Here is a 23,560-nt window from a genome sequence, read left to right as displayed (position 1 = left end):
TAGCATGGGTTCACCAAGGGCAGGTCGTGCTTGTCCAACCTCATCTCCTTCTATGACTGGGTGACCAGACAGGTAGATGAGGGAAAGGCTGTTGATGTAGTCTATCTGGACTTCAGCAAGGCCTTTGACACTGTCCCACAGTATTCTCCTGGGGAAACTGGCAGCCCGTGGTGTGGACAGGTTCACTCTTCTCTGGGTGGAGAACTGGCTGGAGGGCTGTGCCCAGAGGGTAGTGGTTAATGGAGTTAAGTCCAGCTGGCATCCTGTTACGAGTGGTGTCCCCCAAGGGTCAATTTTGGGGCCCATCTTGTTTAATATCTTTATTGATGACCTAGATGAGGGGATTGAGTGTACCCTCAGAAAGTTTGCAGATGACACCAAGTTGGGAGGATGTGTCAAACTGCCTGAGGGTAGGGAGGCCCTACAGAGGGATTTGGATAGGCTGAACAGCTGGGCTGAGCTCAATGGGATGAGGTTCAATAAGACCAAGTGCTGGGTCCTGCACTTTGGCCACAATAACCCCATGCAATGCTATAGGCTTGGGGCAGAACGGCTTGAAGAATGTAGAGAGGAAAAGGACCTGGGGGTGTTGGTTGATGCTCGGCTTAACATGAGCCGGCAGTGTGCCCAGGTGGCCAAGAAGGCCAACGGCATCCTGGCCTATATTAGAAATAGTGTAGCCAGCAGGAGCAGGGAGGTGATCATCCCCCTGTACTCAGCTCTTGAGCGGCCGCACCTTGAGTACTGTGTTCAGTTTTGGGCCCCTCACTACAAGAAGGACATTGAGGCCCTGGAGCGTGTTCAGAGAAGGGCAACAAAACTGGTGAGGGGTCTGGAGCACAAGTCTTCTGAGGAGCGGCTGAGGGAGCTGGGATTGTTTAGTCTGGAGAAGAGGAGGCTCAGAGGAGACCTTATTGCACTCTACCACTTCCTGAAGGGGGGTTGTGGTGAGGAGGGGGTAGGCCTCTTCTCCCTGATAAATAATGACAGGACGAGAGGGAATGGCCACAAGTTACACCGGGGAAGATTTAGATTAGACCTGAGGGAACATTTTGTCTCTGAAAGAGTGGTCAGGCACTGGAATGGCCTGCCTAGGGAGGTGGTTGAGGCACCGTCCCTAGCGCTGTTCAAGAAGCGTTTAGATGAGGTGCTAAGGGATTTGATTTAGTAGTTCAGTGGGTAGGGATAGTGATAGGAGGATGGTTGGACTAGATGATCTTGTAGGTCCTTTCCAACCTTGTGAACCTATGAACCACTTGTCACCCTGACTCTCAGTTATGAGCAATCCAAGCCACACCAAACTCTGCTTCCTGCTGTCCTTCCTTCATGCTCATCTTTAGCGCCTTAGAGAGTGCTCTGTGGCTTTTGGATATTGGTCGTTTAAGTCACAAGTCTGGCCACATGCTATCACATGAGTTTGAAAAGCAATGGAAACACCACCTGCTGATGCTGTGACTACAACCGGAACACACAAAAGCAGAGAAGTGGCCTCTTGGTCAGCTCCCTTTGAGAGCAGCAAGGTCTCCCAGGTGCCACCATCTCACCCCGCTCCCGTAGCGGCCCCGACCGCTGCCGCGCATGCGCCTTGTGGCAGCTCGCGCTGCGTCGGCTCGCGGTGTTGGAGCGGCCGGTGCACGCGGTCGCGGCTATAGAAGACGTCTCGGGATGCAGCGCCATGTTTTCTGGAGAGGAGGGTGACGGCGGCTGGGGCCGGGGCCGACAGGGGCGCGCCGCGCCGCGCCGGATCATGAACCACAGTGGAGCTGGACGTGAGGATAAGGGCGTTGCGTGCCGGGAAGGGCTCCGTCGCGTGTGGGTGGGAGGTGCTTCTAATTGCTCCCGGTCCTGCAGGTGAGCTGGTGGCATTCGCTATGGCGGAGTGCTGCGACGAGAAGGGGGCGGCAGCGGCATCCCAGCAGCGCTCCGAGGGGCGGGCGTGGATGGTGAGTAGTGCCCTGGGGAGCATGGTGCAGCGCGGAGTGGAGCTTTGATGGAGGTAAAACGCTACGATGGGCAATGGTACAGCTTGAAAATAGGTGGTATGCTGAACTGTGTCTGAATCTTCGAGTAAACTAAAAGGGACTGGCGTCCTAAAAATATTGTAAGCATGCTGTAGAAAAGCTCTAGAAGTGCAGTTGTGAAACTGATGGAAATAGTTTTATTTCTGCTACTAGCAGCCTGAAGCTTATCTAAGCCTAAGTTGGGAAAGAAAAATTCCTCAAAAAATTGCACTGTTACTTTGGGCTACACCTGATTTTAAAGGGTATTAAATGCTGGTTAGCAAACGGAGGTTGATGCCTCCACAAATCTGGCAGGAGGCAAGATAAATCTGTCTTCGTATCAGTTGTGTATAGCTTGGTTTTGGTGGCATTTGTTTATGAGCATTATGCACTTCAGTGTACTGATGTTTAAGAAACTTTGAACAGCAGGATTTGAAAGACTGCACATGGGTGCCAAAGGCAATTTATTTCAAATGGAAGACTTAACAACTTTAGTTAACAACACCTTTAGTTTATGTATATTTTGCTTGGCCTGAAGGTAACATCCTTTTCTTTTTTAGGCTAGCTCTGGCAGACCAAACAGCCTTTCCTTCTACTTCTCCAGCAGATCAAACAGCCCCTTGTCTCGCTTCTCAGGTAGACCAAACAGCCCCTTTTTTGGCTTTAATCAGAATAAAGGCTTACATGGTATGCAGAAAGTAGGGAGGTATAATTGCATGCACCAGTACAGGCTGGGGGATGAGCTGCTGGAGAGGAGCTCTTTAGAGAGGGACCTGGATGTCCTGGTGGACGACAGGTTGATCTTGAGCCAGCAGTGTGCTCTTGTGGCCAAGAGGGCCAATGGCATTCTGGGATGCATTAAAAAGAGCGTGGCCAGCAGGTCAAAGGAGGAGATCCTCTCCCTCTACTCTGCCCTGGTGAGGCCTCATCTGGAGTACTGTGTCCAGTTCTGGGCTCCCCAGTATAAAAAAGACAGGGATCTCTTGGAAAGAGTCCAGCGGAAGGCCACAAAGATGGTGAAGGGCCTGGAGGATCTCCCCTATGAAGAAAGGCGGAGTGAACTGGGTCTGTTCAGCCTTGAGAGAAGAAGACTGAAAGGGGACCTGATCCAGGTTTATAAATATCTGAGGTGTGGGGACAAAGTGTCGAGGCCAGACTCTTTTCAGCAGTGTGTGTAGACAGGACAAGGGGGAACGGACAGAAACTGCAGCACAGGAGGTTCCACACAAATGTGAGCAAGAACTTCTTTACGGTGAGGGTGACGGAGCACTGGCACAGACTGCACAGGGGGGCTTGTGGGGTCTCCTTCTCTGGAGATATTCAAGACCCGCCTGAACGTGCCTACCTGTGCAACCTAGTGTAGGGAACCTGCTTTGGCAGGGGGGTTGGACTTGATGGTCTCTTGAGGTGCCTTTCCAACCCCTATGATTCTATGAATCTATGAAGTACTTACGGTTTTAATGACATCTGAGGAAGTTGATGACTTGAAAAGTTGAGAAGATGTAACGTGGTACTCTAGTTTTTTCTAGTATTTTCACGTGTTCCCCATCCCTGCAATAAGCAACATCAAATTATACAGGTAACGTAAGGAGTAAGATTTTCTTTTGTCTCTCACTCCTTTGTTTACCATAGTTGGTGTTGAATACAGTGTATAATTTGAAGTGAATAGATGACAGCTGGGTAGCCGTTTCTACAAATGCAGAAAACACTGTTAAACAGTACTGAAAATGATTAAATACTACATGAGTATTGAGCAGTCCTATCAAGGTACTTCCTGACAGTTGTACTGAGAGAAAGAAAAGATCACAAGAAGCTGTTGAAGCATTAACCTAAACAAGACAAGACATTGATGTAATTTTCATTTTGTATGTTTCCACCAAGTTTCATGAAGATTCTACCTTTTTAAACTTGAACAGAAGTTTCTGTTATAGCAAGCCTTGCTGGTGTTGCTAGAAACAGTTTGTCCCAGCACTTTCTTGGAGTGATGGTCCATAAGCAAAACCTGCTTCCTAATCTGGCTAAAAACTGACAGAATGTCCTTTCTATAACTTCAGAAATTCTATCCCTTGCTGCAGCAGAAATTGGGTATTCTGGTATATTAGTAGGTTTTGCATTAGAAGAGAATAAGAGCCATGGAAAAATCATGCATTACAGCAGGCATGCCCAATCCATGGGCAGTTTTCTTTAACCTTTGTCAACAAGTCTGGTGTCACCACTGATGTAGTGGCCACCCGTCCTGGAGATGGATGGTAAAAAAGAGGGACTTAAAAAGTAATAGGACATGGTGCAGTTACCACTGGTAACTCATGCTTGATGAAATATCACTATGTCACACATGAGGATAATCTATGTGCAAAAGCTTTAGGAAAGGATAATGTCATGCAAATTGTCATCAAAGCCATGAATTTTACTATGTTTGAGGGTCTGAATAATTGCCAGTTCCAGGAGTTCCTTAAAAGTGTGGACGCTGATGATGGGGTTGTAGTTTACTTTTCTGAAGAAAGGTGGCTAAGTCAGGGGAAAATGCTAAAATGACTGCAAAGTGAAATCAAGTCATGTATGGAACTGAAAGGAAAATTTGTCCCAGAATGTGAAGATAAAGAGTGACATGCTAATTTAGCATTTTTTGTGGATTTGACTGCTTACTTAAATGAGATAAACATTTATAATATATAATGCATTTAAATACGTTGGCTAAACACAGTTGTGTCAACAGTTTGAAAAATATGCATTTGTGCTTTCGGTTTTAATAAATTTGAGGATAGGTTTCAAGATTTAAAAAACATCTTTTTGGTATATTTTGTCTTTTCATGATTAAATTTTCAGTGCTTAGCTAAATACTTAAGTGCAATCTGCCAATCATATCAGGATATACTGCTGAGTTTTCGAAGTGTTTGGGGTATTTTTCATTAAAGTTCTTAAAACTTCTCTTGAGTATTATCTAAAAGAAGCTAACTTTTGACTGCTTTGTTTAACAGGAGAAAGCAATGAAGGAATAGAATCTGGAAAAGGTAAGCATCTTCATAAATTACATGTCAATTTTAATTTGCTTTTGACTCCTCATTCTCTTAAGATTGCTGGAATTCAGTTCCTAAAACAGAAGGTAGTGATTTGTGCAAATTTTTACCTCCTAAACAGTATAACATTGAATTGTGAATTGTCAACCATGTACTATTAAACTCTGTTTAACAGAGTAACTTCATTTTTGGGCAATACTGTTGTTCTCAGCTGAATAAAGGTGGTTAAATTTGGAATGGACTTCTGTAGAATTCCTCTATGGCATGAATTTTATCTTCTTCCTAATGGTAATTGTTACCTGCTTGAGACACAGCTGTTAGAAATTAATTTGCTATAGTCTAAGCATGTAAGTGATGATTAGTTGTTACAGCAAAATGCTAAGGAAGCACTAGGTTATTCATTTAAGATGTCACTTTCAGCATGCTATCTACAAAAGGCAGACTTGATGCGTTTTACTAAGTTGAGGTTGGTAAATAGAATGTCATGATTTCTGTATGCAGGAAATCATGTTGAAGTATTTAACAGATAATGACTTTCTAGCATGTATTAAATGTGTTGGTTGAAAACATCTTTCTTAATGTCTACTTACCTTGAGTGTGTTTACAGTTGATTCTGGCATTATTTGGCTGTCTTGTACTTCTGAATTGTGGAAGGACAAATAATGAATTCCTTAACTCTATATGAATAATTTTGTTTTCTAATTCTTCCTTATTTGAGGTTTGTTTGAAAAGACTTACGTTGCAGACCTTTTAGTGAACATCAAATAAATTATTTTTAAGTTGATTAGCTTGAAAAGTTCCTTAAAGAACGATGAAGTATGAATGAACTACCATGGACAAATGAATTATATTTTTAACATTGATAATTTCATTGTTGTAAGATAGAGACAATTTATAGTATAATGAATTCTTCTTGTAGTTTTGTAGGAACTAATGTACTTTTTGGTAGTATCTCTTCAGTGAGCAATCCATGAGCAAATGTGAGAATGCATTATGAAATGGCCTTCCAAAAGTCTTATTTCATCTGCAAGTGAGTTTTAGGTCTTGTAGCATAAAACTAAATTCAGTAGAATTCATTTATGGAATATCTTTGTTTCCTGTAAAGTGAAAGGAGATACTGGTGACTTCAGTAGTGCAATACTTTGAGCAATCTAAATTTTCTTTGTTGAAACTGTACGTGGATATTTTAACTTCAGTGAAATTCATAATCAGTGTTGAAGACAGAGGCAGAGAAGGCACTAAATGTCTCTTGCTTTGTCTTTCTGTTTGTGAGGTTACCATTCTTATCAAGTAACAAACCTGTGTTCACTCTGGTCTTCTTTTTGTTGTTAATGTATTTAAAAAAACAAAACCTTCTTGTTTTTTACCACAGTATTTACCAGCTTCAACTCTTAATAGCTTTGGCTGTATAAATCTTCTCCCTGGAAACGTGAACAGCGTTCTTGTACTCATCACAAGTAGCTCGTTTTTGCTTCCAGCAGCCGTGTGCTTTCTTTTCTGCCAAAGCTGTAGAAGAAGTTTCCTGTTGAGCTAGGCTGGCATTCTACCCCATCTGCTTGACTTCTGACATGGTGGAATTGCCTGGTTCCTGTGCACCTGGGAGGTGGTACTTAGAGTAGCCAATGCTGAGACATAAATGCCTTCAAAAGCAGTTTCCCAAGGAATGTTAATAACTCATCTTCTTCCCCATTAAAATTTAGTTGAAAGCCCTTTTAACAATCCCTGCCAACTCCTGAGCTAGAATCCTTTTCCCTCTTTGAGACAGGTGAAACCCTGTCTTATGCAGCAGGCCTGGTGCCATAAAATCCACTCCATGACTGAAAAAAAATTCCTTTCGTGGCACAAGCCCCTTAGCCATGTGTTGATCGTGTTGGTTTACCTGTTCCTCTCAGTATTCTTCCCTGCTACTAAAGGAGTTGAGGGATACACCACCCGAGTTGTGCCCCTTCAACTATCTGCCCCCATGCCCTTAGGTACCTTTTGATCACTCTTGGGCTTCTCCCATCAGTTTCACTGCTGCCAACCTGGGCTACAGGAAGCAGGTAATAATCAAAGGTATATGCAAATCCAGGGAGCTTCCTAGTAATGTCCCTGGCCAGGGCCCCAGGGAGGCAGTAGAAGCTGAGGGACTTTGGGCTGAGAGGTTTTCAAGGTCTGCCTGAACAAAGTTTTGAGCACCGTGGTGAGAATTACATGTTGATTGTTTTTGAGTGGGGGAGCAGATCAAAGACATGAGGTCTTATTCAGCCTGAATGATTCTCTAATTTTAGTGTGGAGTTAATTAACAGGATAAAACAACCAGCTACCCTGAAGACAGAGATGATTTTGGTTATTGATTTATTTTCCTACTTGTAGATTCTGTTGTGTGTCAGAACAATGAAGATGAACCAGTGAGTGGGCGTGGTAGAGGATGGAGATTCGGAAACAGAGGTTACTTCCTGGAGTGTTTTATTCTGTGACTCTCTGAATTTCATAAATTGTTTTCCTTATTTCTATACTCATTTTGACTGTATCAGACCCAAATGAGTGTTTACAACTTGAGGGCTAATACTAACACTAGAGAAAGTAATTAAACCTATATTTAAGGTCTGTAATAGTTAAGAGTGCTTATACTTAGCCTATCTCCTTTAAAATGCAATTGTTGTTTTGCATTTGGTTGAATACTTAGCCTATCTCCTTTAAAATGCAAATTTTGTTTTACAAAATTCAGGTGGTGGGCATTTATGAGTTAGCATGCACTGAGCATTGGTGAAGGAGCTACAGACATTAAAGGAGAACTTGTTGGTCTCATCTAGAAGAATCATAAGCTAAAGATCACACAGTCTTTCCCTTACTCTCATCTGCCAGTGGGATGGAGAAGATAACTGGAGAAAAAGAAGAGAGATAGAACTCATAGGTTGAGATAAACTAATTACTAAGGCGGCAGAGAAGGAACAGAGAAATAATAGTAAAGATAATAATACATAAATATTTACGAAGAAGTGATTCACAGTGCAATTTGTTACCGCCTGGTGTCCAGCCAGTCCCAGGGAGTATTTTCTCCCCTGGCCAGGGGGTTTAACTTGCAGAGATTTAGTGTTTCCTTCTGGCAAGAAGCAGTACTACAAGAGGGCATTAGACTTCGCTTTGTGTTTTTGGCAAAAAAAAAACAAACTAACAAACCTTCATTCTTCATGTTTATGCAAATCATGTAGTTCTGTTAATTCCAATAAAATGTATAATATAGCAGGGACTTCACAGAATAATCAAGTAAAGGTCACTTGATGTGTACTTGCAAAATAGGACAAGCTAAGGTCTTGTGTGCTATGATGTACTGCAGATTTTCAAGAGATGAACTTTGGAAGTGATCGTGGCATGCAAGAGCAACGTTTTAGAAGAGCTCCTGGCATCTTTGGACGAAGAGAGAGTAAGATTTATATTGACTGGTTTGCGTGGATCTGTACCTTTAAGTCATTCTTTCTGATCTGATTACTCTCTGAGAACTAAAAGTACAAGGCTGTGAAATAGCATTCTTCAGATGTGTTATGAGTACCTTTTTTGCAAGATCATATCACTGGGAATAAGGTAAAAGTTGTAAAGAATCTCCTGGGGATATTGCACCATGGATTTTGTCATAAGTAGTATAGGGCATTTCTCTTCACAAGGGGAAGCAGAGGGGTGGATGCTGACCTGTGAAGGCAGCAGGACCCAAGCGAATGGCACAGAGCTGTGTCAGTGGATGGTCAGGCTGGGTGTTAGGAAAAGGCTCTTGGTCAGGGGGTGGACATTCAGGCACTGGAACAGCGTCCCCCAAGGCAGTGGACATAACACAGTATTGCTCATGTTCAAGGTGCGTTTGGACAGTGTAATCAATCAAAGAGTTGGAATTTTGGGTAGTACTGTGTGGAGTCTGGGGATTTGATCCTTGTTGGATCCCTTCCAGCTCTGGATATTTTGTGATTCTGTAATACTACCTTTGAGCATAATACTTAATAGAGCTAATGTTGGTTGTATACCAAACTATACCATGCATTGTATTTCTTACAGGCGTTAACAGTGGGGAAAGAAACAGTTGTCTGTGTGGCAACCCTTTTTCCGGAAGGGGAAGAGGATCACTTAGATGTCCTGCAGGTGAGATGTTTTTAGTAGCATCATCAATGTCTTGGATTTTCTCAGTGCTAATTCATAGCAGTTCATTACCTTTAGAGCTTAGCTAAGTGCTGTTAGCTTAGTTTTTCCTCCAGTGTGTATTAAAGACCTGTTGCAACAGTTACATGGCTTGCTTACATGCTGTTGTGAACAGATTTTTGCTGAACTGATTTAGCATCAGTGTTGGAATTATTAATACTTTAATGATGAATGATGAACTTAGGTTGTATGATTCTTAGTAACACTTGATGAGCGCTTAATTGTTAGTCAGTTTAACCTAGTGGTTCAGCAATTTACTACAGTCAAATACAGCAACTTAGTTTAAGATCTAAGAGTGGCAAGGTTTGTAAGAGATTTACAGTTGGGTATTGGAGGGGGGAATTTCTAAGCATAGTTGTGTGCTTGAGAGTATACTCTGTGCCCCAGTGTCAGTAAAGTGAAAGCAGATACTGGTGACTTCAGTAGTGCAATACTTAGAGCAATCTAAATTTTCTTTTCACTGTTTATTCTTATGTTCTTAAGGTCCAGGGGTGACTTACGTGCCCCCTCCTCCACCTGAGGATGAAGAATCCATCTTTGCGTGTTATCAGTCAGGGATTAATTTTGACAAGTATGACAAATGCACTGTTGAGGTATCAGGAACTGACACTCCAGCACCGTTAGTGGTTAGTGATCATTTATTCTCAAGTATTGTGTTGAGTGTGATTCTGTGGTTTCCTGACGTTTAAAAAGTAATACATAATTTTGCCTCCACATAACACAAGGTGGCTAACTTTTTTTTTTCCTTAAAAAAAAAAAGGGGGGGGGGAGGCTCTCCTTCCTTCTAGGAGAAAGGATAAGGAAGCAGGGCAGAGGGAGGGGTGAGAGGATTGTGGGTGGGTGATTTGGGAAGTGAGAGTGTATTTTCACCAAAGTTACTGTATGGTGCTTTTTGCTCCCAGATTAGGGGTATTTCTTTAGCCCCCTTGAGCAGTTTTAGCTCGGGCATTAAGTGTACATCAGAGTTAATCTACTACAGGAAACAAAACGGAGTTGTGCTCAATCTTCATAGCGTACCATGGTGTGTGTTTCCTGCTTGAATCCAGATGTAATGTATGACTTCTATGCAGTTTTCTCTCAAAGTGAATTAGTCCATTTGAAGTCCTTTCCCGCTTCAATACTTCAGGAACATGAGTAGGTTGGAGAAGTATTTTGAGACTTACAGTGGTAGGAACTTTGCTAATGTGGTCGACCGGTGGGACTTCTCTTCAGTTGCCTTTTTAGTGTCTGTATACTACAGTAAGTGTCTCATGTTTTGAAATGTGCACGGTTGTATACTGTAAAATAGGTTTGATACTATAAAATACTTTTTTTATTTTTCTTGTGCAGTCTTTTGAGGAAGCCAACTTTTCTCAGACTTTAAGGAATAATATCTCTAAAACTGGGTATTCCAGACTTACTCCAGTGCAAAAGTACAGCATTCCTGTTATACAAGCAGGGCGGGATTTAATGTCATGTGCCCAGACAGGATCAGGAAAAACAGTAAGAATTTTTTGCAGCATTCATTTGTACTGTAAATGTGTGATTTTGAAATTTTAGTTAGATGCCTCAGAAATGTCTTTCAAATTAGCTGTTACATGACATGGTAAGCATGTAATGCAGTTTTATTTTGTCAAATGGTTTAACTTGTACTGAAATGACAAGTGTAACGTTAAACTTAGGGTGGCTTGAGAGTCATTCTCAGTTTAGTTTCTTTTTGAATCCTGAGTGATCTTATGACTAAAGCAGTCATTGAGAACGCAGAGGTACTGAAGATAGGCCACTGTGGGAGCTGTTTATTAGGAAAAGAATAGTATGTTGAGAGATGTTTTTTTTTTTATCTTATGTTGGATTACAACTGTATGTTGCTGTGGTTTGTTGTCCTTAGTGTGACTAAGTCTGATTTGCACCTGACTTAGCTTTAGGAGATTCATTATAATCATACAGTGACTAGAGTTAAGAAGCTGACAGTTGTCTGAAATTGTTAAACTGTTGAATGTACACGAATCTAACCACAGGCAGTTCTGTGTATTTGGTCATTAAGCATACCATTTTGGAGTTTACTGTTGTGTGAAATTCCAGCTTCAATATATGTTATTAGTTACTGTTTTGAAAAACAAATCTTCTGTTTGTGGAAAGTAGAAGGTGAAATGTGCAAACCTTAGGTTACAAGTATTCTGAGTGCTTTTTTGAAGGACTACAAAGATTATATTTTGGGTGTCACTAAACTTATTTGGAAGGAAGAATGCTGATGCATATGTCACAAATTGATCAGCTGTTGTAGTCATCCAGAGGCTTATAATACATTGTTAACTTAAAAATCTACTGACAATAATGTAAAGCCTTTAAAGTATGTGTTTCAGGACAGTATTTGATCCTAGGATGCTTAACTATTACTCTATGTCAGGATGATGTGTGGAACTGCCTGAAGAACTCAGAAATAAGGTAGTATTGGTGATGTTCCTGAAGTACCGAAATCTTAAGGACTAGAGAAATGTTTTCATACTTGTTAATCAGGGAGAAAGTTTTGACCATCGGTGATGTGTTGGGCTCAACCTTTTTGCAGTGTTTTTCTTGAGGTTTATAATGTTTTATACCATTCTATTTTTAAGACTGATACACAGCTTTAGTGTGACTAATTAATGCTTTAAATCTAAACAGATCACATCGATGCTGTTTTTTAGGCAGCTTTTCTTCTACCAATTGTGGACCAGATGATGAAAAATGGTGTAACTGCAAGTGCCTTCAGAAAGCAACAAGAACCACAGTGCATTATTGTTGCACCAACTAGAGAACTGATAAATCAGATCTTCTTAGTAGCAAGGAAGTTTGTGTATGGGTAAGTTTCTGCACTTGCTTTTTACTTTATCAGCAATAATATTTCCTCACAAACTTTCAAAATTTTCTGTGCCAGTTAAATTACTACAAACACTGGAGTTTAGGTGGGTGATACTGGTTAGCAAGTTTATTACTATATGGGGTTTTATGTATTTAATGTATTTTATATTTTAATATATTTTTAACTGTGTAAGAAAGACATTGAGGCCCTGGAGCACGTCCAGAGAAAGGCAACGAAGCTGGTGAGGAGTCTGGAGTGTAAGTCTTAGGAGAAGTGGCTGAGGTAACTGAGATTGTTCGGTCTGGAGTAGTGGAGGGTCAGGAGAGATCTTACTGCTCTCTACAGCTACCTGAAGGGAGGTTGTAGAGAGGTGGAGATTGGCCTCTTTTTCCTGGTGACTAGCCATAGCACAAGAGGTAGTGGCCTTAAATTGTTTCAGAGGAGGCTCATGGTGGATATTAGGAAAAATTTCTTATCAGAAAGAGTGGTGAAGTATTGGAACAGGCTGCCCAGGGAGGTGGTGGAGTCATCACTGGAGATGTTCATGGAAAGGGTCGATATGACATTGAATGCTATCATCTGAAGAATTCACAGATTGATGGTTGGACTAGGTATTCTTATTGGTCTCTACAACCTTAGTGATTGTATGATTCTGTATGCTTAGGAGTTTAAATGTTTTGTCTTCCCATCACATCATCTTTAGTGAAGAAACAAATGAAATAACTTAAATCTACTTCGTTTTATTGCTTGTTTGCTTTTATTTTCATCTTGGTGAAAACAGAGATATGTGTTATGTGCTTTAATTAATTTTCAGTGATGGTTTGTAGTACACTTTCCAGTGTTGCTGGTCATGAACAAATATTTTGCAGTTCAGGAAAGCTATCTTTTGTTTTGAAGAAGCAGAACTAAAAATGTTTTAACTTGGTGGGCCTGTGGATGTTTTATAACAGTACATTTGTATTTGCAGCAAAAAGGTCACTGGAAATCTTAGGTTTTCATGTATGCTTGAAAATAAGTAAAGATGTTGTCTCTGTTTCACTTAAAAGTGGAATGGAGAACATCACTTTCAATACGAAAATATGAGGGGCTAAATTAGGCTTTTCACTGGTTGTTCAAGTGAACTTACACTTGAAGACTGTTCTTTGATCTTGGGAGGTAGTCATACTTGTATGGCTGTTTAATACTCAGATTACCAAGAATAGCTTCCTACTATTGAAAACTGTTCTACTTGTGTAGATAGTTGTACTGGGTAGTGCTGTTTTAAACTACACAAAGAGTACTTTCCAATAAACTCACTTTTGAATTCAGGTAGTTTCTGCTGCAGGTGTCTTTCAATAGTAGAAGCAAAATACAGTGTACAGCCAGTTAAACAGTATCAGGTTATGAACCTGTTGCCTCTGAGGTATTCCCTGCACTTTGCTTTAGATCACTTATAGGAATATAAAATAGGACAATTATCTGATAATAGACATAAGCTGAAATATTACCAGGCTGTCCTGTTTATATTTATGACCAAGATTTTTTTTAACAGCTCCAGGTACACAGAAAAAAGCTTAGTTTTATCTGATTGAACCTTGTTGTGTATGAAGCTGAATTAGTATCTTCAGGAATGTAAAGTTAGAATTCAAGTATGAAAATTCTTACTGTATACACATAGAAGCTTTAACAAGGTAGTTCTTGTTAATAGGTGTGTTTTTTCTACAGAGGAAAAAAATCTGATTTAGCTTTCTTGATAGATATAACCAAAAAGTCTAATTTGGGAGAGTACTGAATTGGTTCGGTGATGGAACATGTTTGCAGCTCCATGCTTGAGTAGCACTCTTTGCTTTTCAGAAATCTTCCCTTGTGAATGGTCTGCATTATACCATTGATATGCAAAGCTTACCTCTGAAGCTTTAATATATTTTCTGATCCTCTCTTTTTTTTCTGATGAGTCTACAGTATAAAGGGAGCAGTATCTAACACTATTTCAGTTCTTATGCTGTGTTGTACCTCTGTTGAAGGGAGAGGGAAGAATATGGTAGAGACACAAAGTTACTGTGATAACTGATATCCAAAACATCCTCTAGTATGTAGTCTGAATGGGAACCTCAAGCTTGCAGCAATTGAATCTTTGGTTTTGGATTCTGCTCTTTCATAAACACTGAGTAATATGATAAAGGGATTAAAGCATTTGAATTGGTTTCTGGTAAATCTGACTATATTTGCATATTTTCATGTAATTATGTAGTTTACATATGTAGATAATTGTTTTTTCTGTACAATAGAACTCATATAAGGCCTGTTGTGATCTATGGAGGTACGCAAACAGGCCATTCAATCCATCAAATAATGCAAGGCTGTAATATATTATGTGCCACTCCAGGAAGGCTTCTTGACGTTATTGAAAATGAGAAGGTAAGCTTTTAAAACTTAGTCTGAGTTGTTGTAAGCTCTTTTAGCCTCTTATGTACGCTGGTGCTAATGTGGTACAATGATGTTCGTTATTCAGATTTATTAGAAGCAGAAATGCAGCCATGAAAACCAGTCAGTATGTTGCCTTTGAACATGCTCTTGAAGTGCAAGTGAGCTTTTCTTGGAGTAACTGAATACCCTGATGCTTTTGGAAGTGTGGTGCATCCAGTCTTCAATCCTTGTTAGGTTACATGGAGAATACCATTTTAGATCAAATTGGCTGTAAAGTTCTTGACAATTAAATTTTACAGTTAAATATGTGAAATGTTTTGTGTTAGTTAACTTTCGTGGAGAATCTCATAGCATATTTTCTCTTCATGTCATATTCTTTTTCTGTTACAGTAGTTTTTATGTATGGTACTATACTATCATTCTTTAAACTTTTTGATGCTAGTTTCATTCAAAATACAGTAAATTTTAGGTGTGATGTTGTATTTGAGGCATTATAGATTCAAATTGAAATTGTTATATATTGGTGCCTCACTGATGTTCTGCTGGACAAGTAAGGTTTGTAAAGAATGTTGTTGGTAATAAACTGGAGATTGGCTTTTTCTGGTAGTTGAGCTTCTAAGTCACAGTTAATCTTTGTCAACAGTGTATACTTATGTCAGGAAGCACGTAAAGGATAATGACATCTACATTTTCTAGAACAAGCAGTTATCGAGAATGTGTTAGGGTTATATGAGGGAACCTTTCTAAGACTTGGATGTGATTTGAGAACAGTTGTGCTGAATTACAGTTGACCTACAGTAGGCGCTGCCATCTTGATTTGCATTCTGGAACCAAGTTCTGAAGCATTTTGGTTTCAGCTTATGATTAGAATTGATGCAGATTAATAATGTTAGAGACCAAGGTACAAACAAGATACTATATTTGAGAAGTACCTGGGTTTTTATTTGCCAATTAACTTAAACTAGAAAGAAATACTTAGAAGATGGATTTTGACAGTTTTGTGTATACTATCGGTGAAATGATGCAATTTTTCTTTCATGGAAATATTTACAGATTAGTTTGGTGGATTTGAAGTATTTGGTGCTAGATGAGGCAGACCGCATGCTTGATATGGGTTTTGGATTAGAAATGAAGAAGCTGATTTCTTATCCAGACATGCCATCTAAAGACAGACGTCAAACACTAATGTTTAGTGCTACTTTTCCTGAAGGAGTTCAAAGGTGAGCTAAACAAAGATGGGAATATCTGAAAGTACACTTGTATAGGTTTAAATGCCTGAAGGGTTAAGGATACTCTTTTTTTTCTTAAGTCTTACGAACTTGCTAGGGTGTACTGAAAAGCTGTGCTGTTAATATTCCTTGCTGAACACTTGCCTTTTGTTTTCTCAGCAGCGAATCTACATATGTATATCTAACTTAGATGAATGATGAATTGCTTACTTTTTCATAAGATTCTCAAGCGAGAATTCTGTGAAGTTTAAAAGCTCATGAATTCTACTTCTGCCAAGGTCCTCATAGCGCCCTTGATTTTTTTTTTCTTGTCTGTGCTGCTTCATACTTTTGTTTGAGCTTTAAAGCAGTCATCTTGCTCTTCATCAAGCAGCACCGGTAGTCTTAGGTACTGGGCATAATTTAAACAGGCAGCTCAACTATTTTTCAGCTTACCAGCCTTACTCATATAGCATCCTTCTTTACATGTATGAATGCTGTTTGGTTTCAGTAGTTCTGAAACTTTCAATAATGGATTTTAGATGCATCTTACATCTCTGCCACTCACTACGCGTTGTTTTATTTTCCAGCAAAGGCAAATGGAAATGGTGCTGTTGAGCCTAGAAGTAACAGAACAAAGCATCCCTTTCCCTGTAGGCAGATGAATATTTTTCAGTATTTCCACTTTTAAAGAGGCTAGCATCTAAAGATCCTGTTTTAAATCAGAGGAGTCTAAACTTTAGTTGAGCAGATGACATAATTGTGGCAGCTCTTGTGTTAATGATAAAAACAAACAAAAAAACCAGTAAGCATATTATAATTTGATAGTATGTAAACTGATCAGACTGTTCAGGTGTAATACTTCAGTGGGTCAGATCCTGAGAGCTTTGTTCTGTCCTTTCAACAAGCCCAGAGGCTATTCTTGGGAAATGAGAAGGATATCTTCGGTAGTTTGCTGTCCTCCATCTAATGGGGATGGACTGCCTTCTGCCACGTGATCAGTTAATATGACTTCTGGTGAGATGGACTGCAATTTGTCAAGTAGGATTGAAGTCACTTCAGGCAGTCTTATGTTGTCTGGTGTGGCTTTGTTTCCTCAGTCAATTGATTAACGTAGGATGAGTTGAGAATACGTTAACTACCAGCATCAGCATGGAAATTGCCTTCAGTTCAGTGTATGTGAGGTACGTACTGACTGCTTCCTCTTGATGGAAGAAAACAAGCCTACGTTGGTACTGTGAGTTTTACAGAGTTTTCAGGTGCTAGTAGAAGACTTTACATGAGTGCTTTAATCACAGTTTGGAAATGTCATAATGTTATTACAGCCTCTTGAAAATAAAATGCCTAAAGGTGATACTCTCATTTCAGAGAGTGAAACGGTGGGTTTTTTTTTCCGGAGTTGGTTTCTTTTTTCATGTTCTGGAGTCAGAAAAGCTGATGATTTTTCCTTATTCTGCTGTCAAAACCACTTCAGGTAGTGTAGAATGTGATGCTTTCTTTGTCTTCTCTCATTTCAGATTCTCCAGTATTTCTCTTCAGGCTTTTTATTGTGTAGTCAGATTTAGTTTAAACATACTGCTTAGTTTTGTTCTTGAGCTGTGACAGACTTTGATCTGACTTCTGTTATGTAGGAGAGTTGAGCGCCGTGGTTTTCCTAGCTGACATGAGACATTTCGCTTAGCAATTTCAGGCTTTATATCTTTCATTAAAGTGTAAGGTGTCTTCTTTCCCTTCTGGCTTATTATTTATTGGTTATTTTTCAGATACCTTAAACTACCCTTGACTTTCAATTTAAAACTGTTTCTCTGACATTACAATACGTTACAATTACGTAAGACCAGATGCGTCTAGTAATCCGTGCGTTTGCTATGAAAAACACTGTAAGTGGTGATTACCGCTGTAAAATTAGGTGTGAGATTCAAGTCCTTAAGTCAGGTCTTTAACATCTTTAAGGCTTGATGTTTTTTAGGAGTCTAATCTAAAGTTTAGTTGAGGCTGCCATTTTCAGTTAAAGGTTAACTTGTTTGTGATACAAATTCTAGCGCAGTGGAATCTGCGTGCATTGTGTACACTGGGTATAAAGCACGCTCATAGGTTAACACAATTCAATAAAAATTCTCAACTATTACAGGGCATTCCTTGGTGATACTGATTTTGCCAAATTTGATCTCTCAGATGAAAATCTGAGACCAGAGCAAAAGCTGTGTTTCAACTAAGGGGTCTGTTAAATAGATGCAGTGGGATAAGCTGTATGTTTTTAAGTGGCACTTTTGTTCAACAGTCAGAAAGAATGGTGCTGTCTCTTGGAAGACTAATTTTGAGTTCTGGGTTGTGTAGGATTTTCCCTTATTCCTTCCAGACAGTGATGAAATAGTACCCCAAGAAAGGTTCTTTGGGCATATGTGTCAGGAACATATTTCAGTCATTTATGTAGAACTTCTTGAGATGACTAAGAGAGGCAGTATTCATATTTTGAAAAAAGTGTGACTACGTCTGTGCAGAAATCACTTTTTGTACTGCTTAGGAAACAATACAAAGTTTTCAGGTTTTTTTTTTTTTTGGAAAGGAAGAACATTATATTCTCTGCCTGCTGACAAATTGTATGAGTAACTGTTGGGATGGCTGCTTGATCTTAAAGCAGAAATAAGGCGTATTAATAGTGCTTAATAATGCTTAATAGTGTTTGTTTGTTTCTCTTCAAGGCTGGCTTCTGCATTTTTGAAAACTAACTATATATTTGTTGTTATTGGAAATACCTGTGGAGCCTGCAGTGATGTTCAGCAAAATATTCTCCAGGTTCCCCGGCTCTCCAAGAGGGATAAACTATTAGAAATTCTACAATGCACAGGTAACTTTCCTTATTACTAATTGTATTTCAGAAGAGATAGTCACTTACTTTTAAACTTGAGCTCTTGCTGTTGATCAAGTCATGGTTGTGTTCTCTTGCATACAAGACTACTGATGGAAGCTTAAAGCATTTCCCAGGGAGTCATAGGTTTTAGAGAAGTTCATGTTATGGGTATTAGTCAAGGTCTCACCTTGGAGTAAAAGCGATGAAAATTCCAAGATGGTTAATTTCTTTGCAGAGACAATTAGTAACTTCTTTAGCACCTGATAATATTCACCAGGGTGTAGGTCTATTAAATATAAGCAAACCTTTGGGCTTGTATTTTCTTCAGAGGCTAGAATTTTGTTGATTATGCTCTCCATGTTTCTTACCTTCTAATGCTCAGAACTGTAGAGGAGTTTGATGTGTATACCTTGGTTTTCAGCACTCAGAATGGTGTCCCATGTCTAGCTATGTGCTGTAGGAAGAGGCAACGTGCTGGGGCTTACCACAGATCAAAATTGATCTTCCACCTTATTTAATGAGGAGAAAAATGTAGTGTGTGACTATTCACCTGGGTTTCTGTGTTGATCCAGAAATAGATGGACTGAATTTGTTCAGAACAGGCAAGGAGTTAGAGCCATGCCATAAAGACTTAATTTGAAACCATTTCTCTGATTAGATGTTCTTAACTGCAGCTCTGAATAGTGAATTTACTCCAGTAGATCTGTACTCTATTCAATGTAGGTGGTGAGCGAACCATCGTATTTGTGGACACAAAGAAAAAAGCAGATTTCCTTGCTGCCTTTCTTTGTCAGATGAACTTGCCATCCACCAGCATTCATGGGTGAGTATTAAGTAGAAGTTGTTGAAGTGTTTAGTAAGTGAAAGTCAGTAGTAAAATGTATGAGGAGAAGCTTGTCTTGAAATAAGCTTGTATTGGTTTAGTTTGCCTCGTAATTTTCAGCAGCTCTATCCTGTTGAAAATGTCTCATTTCTAAAGATGTTTGATCACTTTTTTCGATGAGTATGTATCTTTGTGGTTGATCACATTTCAGATGCTTAGTGAGAAGAGAAAATCTTACATCTGCTGCTAAACAAGAAAATTGTATTTAATAAATTCAGTAGACTCAGCTGTTGTAACATGAATGACAGAGACACGCATATAAACAAAAAAAGACTTCTTGGTATTAGTGGTGAGATTATATTAATGAAGTGGCAGTTGTGGATCTTTCTGTCTGTATTACAAGATTCCCCGAAGTGTTTAAGTTGTGTACCAGAGAGGTTTCTGATGCTGTTGTTTCTGCCTTCAATGCATGATGGACTTTTAAATAGTATTTTTATAGAAATTGGTGTAAAAAGATTTTTCTCCTGTTCTCTTGCAGTCTAATCATTTTTGTTGTGCATCCTTTTGTCCTCTCACCTTCTCTAAACCCTCTTGAAAAAACCCTCTTGAAATTGTCCTGGCACCCTTCTTTCCCTATTTACCTTTCTGTGCTTAGCTTTGAGATTATTTTACCTTGAAGTAGACCATAGGTACACTGTTGAAGTAGTCCTAATATGTATTATTCTCTGAAAAAATGCAGGTCTCTGAAGTTTCAAGTAAAAACAGACAAGTCTTACTGCTGATCTGTTTAAAAATTCAGGAAACTTAAATGGGGAGCATGACTGTTTATTCAAGAACTGCTTCTGTATGTGAGACTTTTAACTTGCATATTAGTACTGCATATTGCAGAGATATTCTAATTATTGTTCTCTTGGCAGCAACAGGGAACAGAGAGAGAGAGAGATAGCTCTCAATGATTTCCGTTCTGGAAAATGTGAAATTCTTGTGGCAACTTCGATAGCAGCAAGAGGCTTGGATATTGAAAATGTTCAGCAGGTTATTAATTTTGATCTCCCTGACACCATTGAAGATTATGTACATCGAATTGGAAGAACTGGTCGTTGTGGACATACTGGCAAAGCAGTTTCATTCTTTGATTGTCACTCAGATGGCCGTCTTGCACAATCTCTACTTAAAGTGCTTTCAGAAGTAAGCTCTAAATCTTAGTGCTCAACCTCTTTGTTTCTTTAGGATCTCACTTTAGTGTACTAAATAAGAATTCTAACTTTATCATGGTTGTTTAACTTCTAACATTAATTGGCAAAGTAGTCAAGGTTTGTGTATTTCCCTTTCTAATTGTAGGCTCAGCAGGAAGTTCCAGTTTGGCTGGAAGAAGTGGCTAGCCAAAGACCAAATGTTGCTGGATTGTTTTGTACCCGAAGGGTAAGTCTGGAAGTGTTTGCTGTTGGAATTCTTTGTCAGAATGAAAGTGTGGTTAGCACTTTATCTCCAAAGTATGTACTGATGAAAGTTTTGGACTGGAGTCCCTTATCTTAGTTCTGCATCTTAAAAAATTCTTAATGTTCCTGAATCTCAGTTTGGATAACTTAAGTTTGAATGTTTGCATCATAGCCTCACTAGCTGCGTTAGTCTTTATCTGCAGTATCAAAAATGAACGTAAATGTTTGTGCAAATATGCATAAAGGCTGTAGTTTCAAAAATTCCTGTACTGCATATTCATTTCACTAAGTTAAATAACTCATTTGGTGACAACATAAGGTAATTGTAGCTAAATGAATGCCCTAATCTGGTTAATGTCAAAATTTTTTGCAGTGCTTATGGCAAGGAGCCTTACAGCTTCTTGATGTTGCTGCTACCAGATATTAAAATACAACTTGAGTAAATGAGGCAGTCTCTATGGCATAACTCTGTCAAATCTGCTGTTCTATGCATACTTGAATTTTTTTTTAAATTGATGTTTGATAATTCTTACTACTTCAGTTATTACTTCTGTTTTGATGTCAACAAAATCTGTTCCTTGATTTCTTGTTTTCATAAGAAATTTTATTTCATCTCAGTTGCACTCCAAATACTGATACACTGTCAGAGACCTCAAGAGAAATTACTCGTTTTGTGTTAATGAAATGTCTGAAGCTAGAATTCTAAGTTCAGATCTCCCTGATTCATATTTCAGATCTCATGATTCATATTTTTGCCCCACGTAATGGGTGAAAATGTGTTATTTTGGGTGTATCCATCTGCCCGTCCAATTCCTTGGTCAGATCTGAATGGTTTATTTATTTATTTATTTATTACTTTGGGTCTTCTTTGGAACACTAGTTAACTTCTTATGGTTGAAGCCTTAGTCTGTAATTATATGTCATTACATTCAAGGACACTATGCTTCCAAATGCAGATCTCATCAGTTTTTCTGATTGACTTCCATATGCTCATAGACGTTTAGATTTTCCCAGTACTTCCTGAAACTTGTAATTTCTAGATCTAAAGTCAGTCTTTCATGACCTTTGCAGTGTCTGAATTAAAAAAAACCTGAGATTTTTATTCCACCCTCTTGTGAGTAGAGAAGCTTCAGAGGAAGCATACTTACTGATACGGCTTGAGAATGCTGCCCTCTTAATCATAACATGTGCAGTGCATGAACTCTGGAGTTGGAGATTGTCAAATTCTAATGCCTGCTTTGAGCCCGCCTGAAAACAGTAATTCCAAGAAATAATTCCAAGAAATAGCACGTTCCTGTCAGCATTTTTTTTCTTGAAATAACCTAGTAATTCTATTTTTTTCCCCCACTGCTTTTCTCACCGTGATGTAGACCTGTATCTAGTATTTTGTTACAGTGCCAATATAACTGTCAGTTGGAGCAGGCTTCTGTAGTAACACAGGCATTGTAAGGATGCTGATGTCCTTTATCCTGGGGAAGAAAGATAACATCTTCATCTGTATGTACTATTCACTTTTTCTTTGAAGTAGAATGAGTGAAAAGGTCATTTGATAATAAAATGATTAATTTGGACCTGCAGTCTGTTGGAGGCTTTTATCTGGCAATTTTTGAACAGTCTTGCAGTTGACTAGGCTTCTCTGAGGGAAGAGGATTTTATTGGGAAGATAGTGTAGGCAGTCATCCTTAAGAAAAAGAAGGCTTTTCCTTGACAGTGTGTGAACCAATTTGTGTTATGTAGGGGAAAAAGTTGAGCTTTAAACTTCGAAAAGGATTACTCACATACCTGATAAAAACTGATGTTGCTGAAAGCGTGTTCATTTTAACCTGGAGTCTTAAAACAGTCATGGAAAACTTCATCCTTAGTTTTAATAAATAATGTTCAGGTAACATTGAGAGTTATGAGTGCCTGTTGTTTTGTAGCAGCTTTTGTTGTTAAAAGCTTGATACTGTTAACAATTCTAAACTAATACCTGTTCTCTTTCCTAGAATAACGCAGGCAGCAGAGGAATGAACCTAGAACAAAAGAGGGTGTCATACTCTGAAAAAGCATTTGAGCTTGAGTCATGGGAGTAAAGAAAATGCAGTTCTAAACTGTTGTATTCTGTTGTGGATTAAAGAACCATTGCAGTTAATGTTTAATTACTGTTAAGCTTTATGAAGTGCTTTGTGTTTGTTTACAAGCTACTTTTTGGAAAGCATCATAAGATACAATGAAAAGTTAACCCATTGTTTGTTCAGTGTAGGAAGGCAAAAGCCAATTTCAGGGAAAAAAGCCTGATACAAAGTGTTCAATGTTTCAGTCAGAAGATGTTTGCTGTTGCTCGTATGTTGCTGTAAGTAATGTGTTGCTATTAACGAGTATGTTGTCATCCGTTTCTTGCTTGCAAATGAAAAATAGCATATCACTTGACCTTAATACTTCGTTAATAAAATTCAGTTAAATTGCAACTTGGAAGCGGTGTATGTGTTTAATGCCCCGGACATTTTCTTGACAATTCTTGAGGATTTCTGTATCTATTATGACCGTCAGGTCTGAAATTTGGTTTTCTTGACTTGCTAGCTGCAAGAATGCATATGAGTTCTGGAGGAATTACAGAATTGTAGTGGTTGGAAGGGACCTCTAGAGATAATGGAGTCCAACCCCCTGCCAAAGCAGCTCCCTAGCCCAGGTTGCACAGGTAGGCGTCCAGGCGGGTCTGGAACGTCTCCAGAGAAGGAGACTCCACCACCTCTCTGTGCAGCTGTGCCACTGCTCCGCCACTGCACTGGGAAGAAGTTCCCACACACATTTGTGTGTAACTCCCTATGCCTCAGTTTGTGGCCATTTCCCCT

The 23,560-nt window shown here is 39.3% G+C and overlaps 1 protein-coding gene across 1 annotated transcript; it reads left to right on the top strand.

Moving 5' to 3' along the window:
* The first annotated feature begins 1,871 nt into the window (after positions 1-1,871).
* On the top strand, positions 1,872-22,801 carry DDX4 (DEAD-box helicase 4). The gene is made up of 15 exons (XM_065739736.1): positions 1,872-1,943; positions 2,561-2,687; positions 4,979-5,011; positions 8,337-8,423; positions 9,044-9,127; positions 9,668-9,810; positions 10,514-10,666; positions 11,848-12,002; positions 14,270-14,399; positions 15,462-15,628; positions 18,319-18,464; positions 19,191-19,290; positions 20,208-20,478; positions 20,632-20,712; positions 22,715-22,801. The coding sequence occupies exons 1-15, from the start codon at positions 1,872-1,874 to the stop codon at positions 22,799-22,801; spliced, it is 1,836 nt and encodes a 611-aa protein (XP_065595808.1).
* The last annotated feature ends 759 nt before the right edge of the window (positions 22,802-23,560 follow it).

The sequence above is a fragment of the Cyrtonyx montezumae genome, unplaced genomic scaffold (genome assembly GCF_038088225.1).
Source record: "Cyrtonyx montezumae isolate F1298 unplaced genomic scaffold, pur_monq_1.0 scaffold_25, whole genome shotgun sequence".
NCBI lineage: Eukaryota > Metazoa > Chordata > Aves > Galliformes > Odontophoridae > Cyrtonyx > Cyrtonyx montezumae.
This window is presented reverse-complemented; position numbering and strand designations above follow the sequence as displayed.

What these genes read in the sequence shown, in the direction of transcription:
- DDX4 (XM_065739736.1), top strand. Translation starts at nt 1,872, where the DNA reads ATGGCGGAGTGCTGCGACGAGAAGGGGGCGGCAGCGGCATCCCAGCAG. An exon ending in TCAGAATAAAGGCTTACATG is followed by an intron (nt 2,688 to 4,978) that starts GTATGCAGAAAG and finishes TTTGTTTAACAG; the next exon opens with GAGAAAGCAATGAAGGAATA. An exon ending in GATTGTTTTGTACCCGAAGG is followed by an intron (nt 20,713 to 22,714) that starts GTAAGTCTGGAA and finishes TCTCTTTCCTAG; the next exon opens with AATAACGCAGGCAGCAGAGG.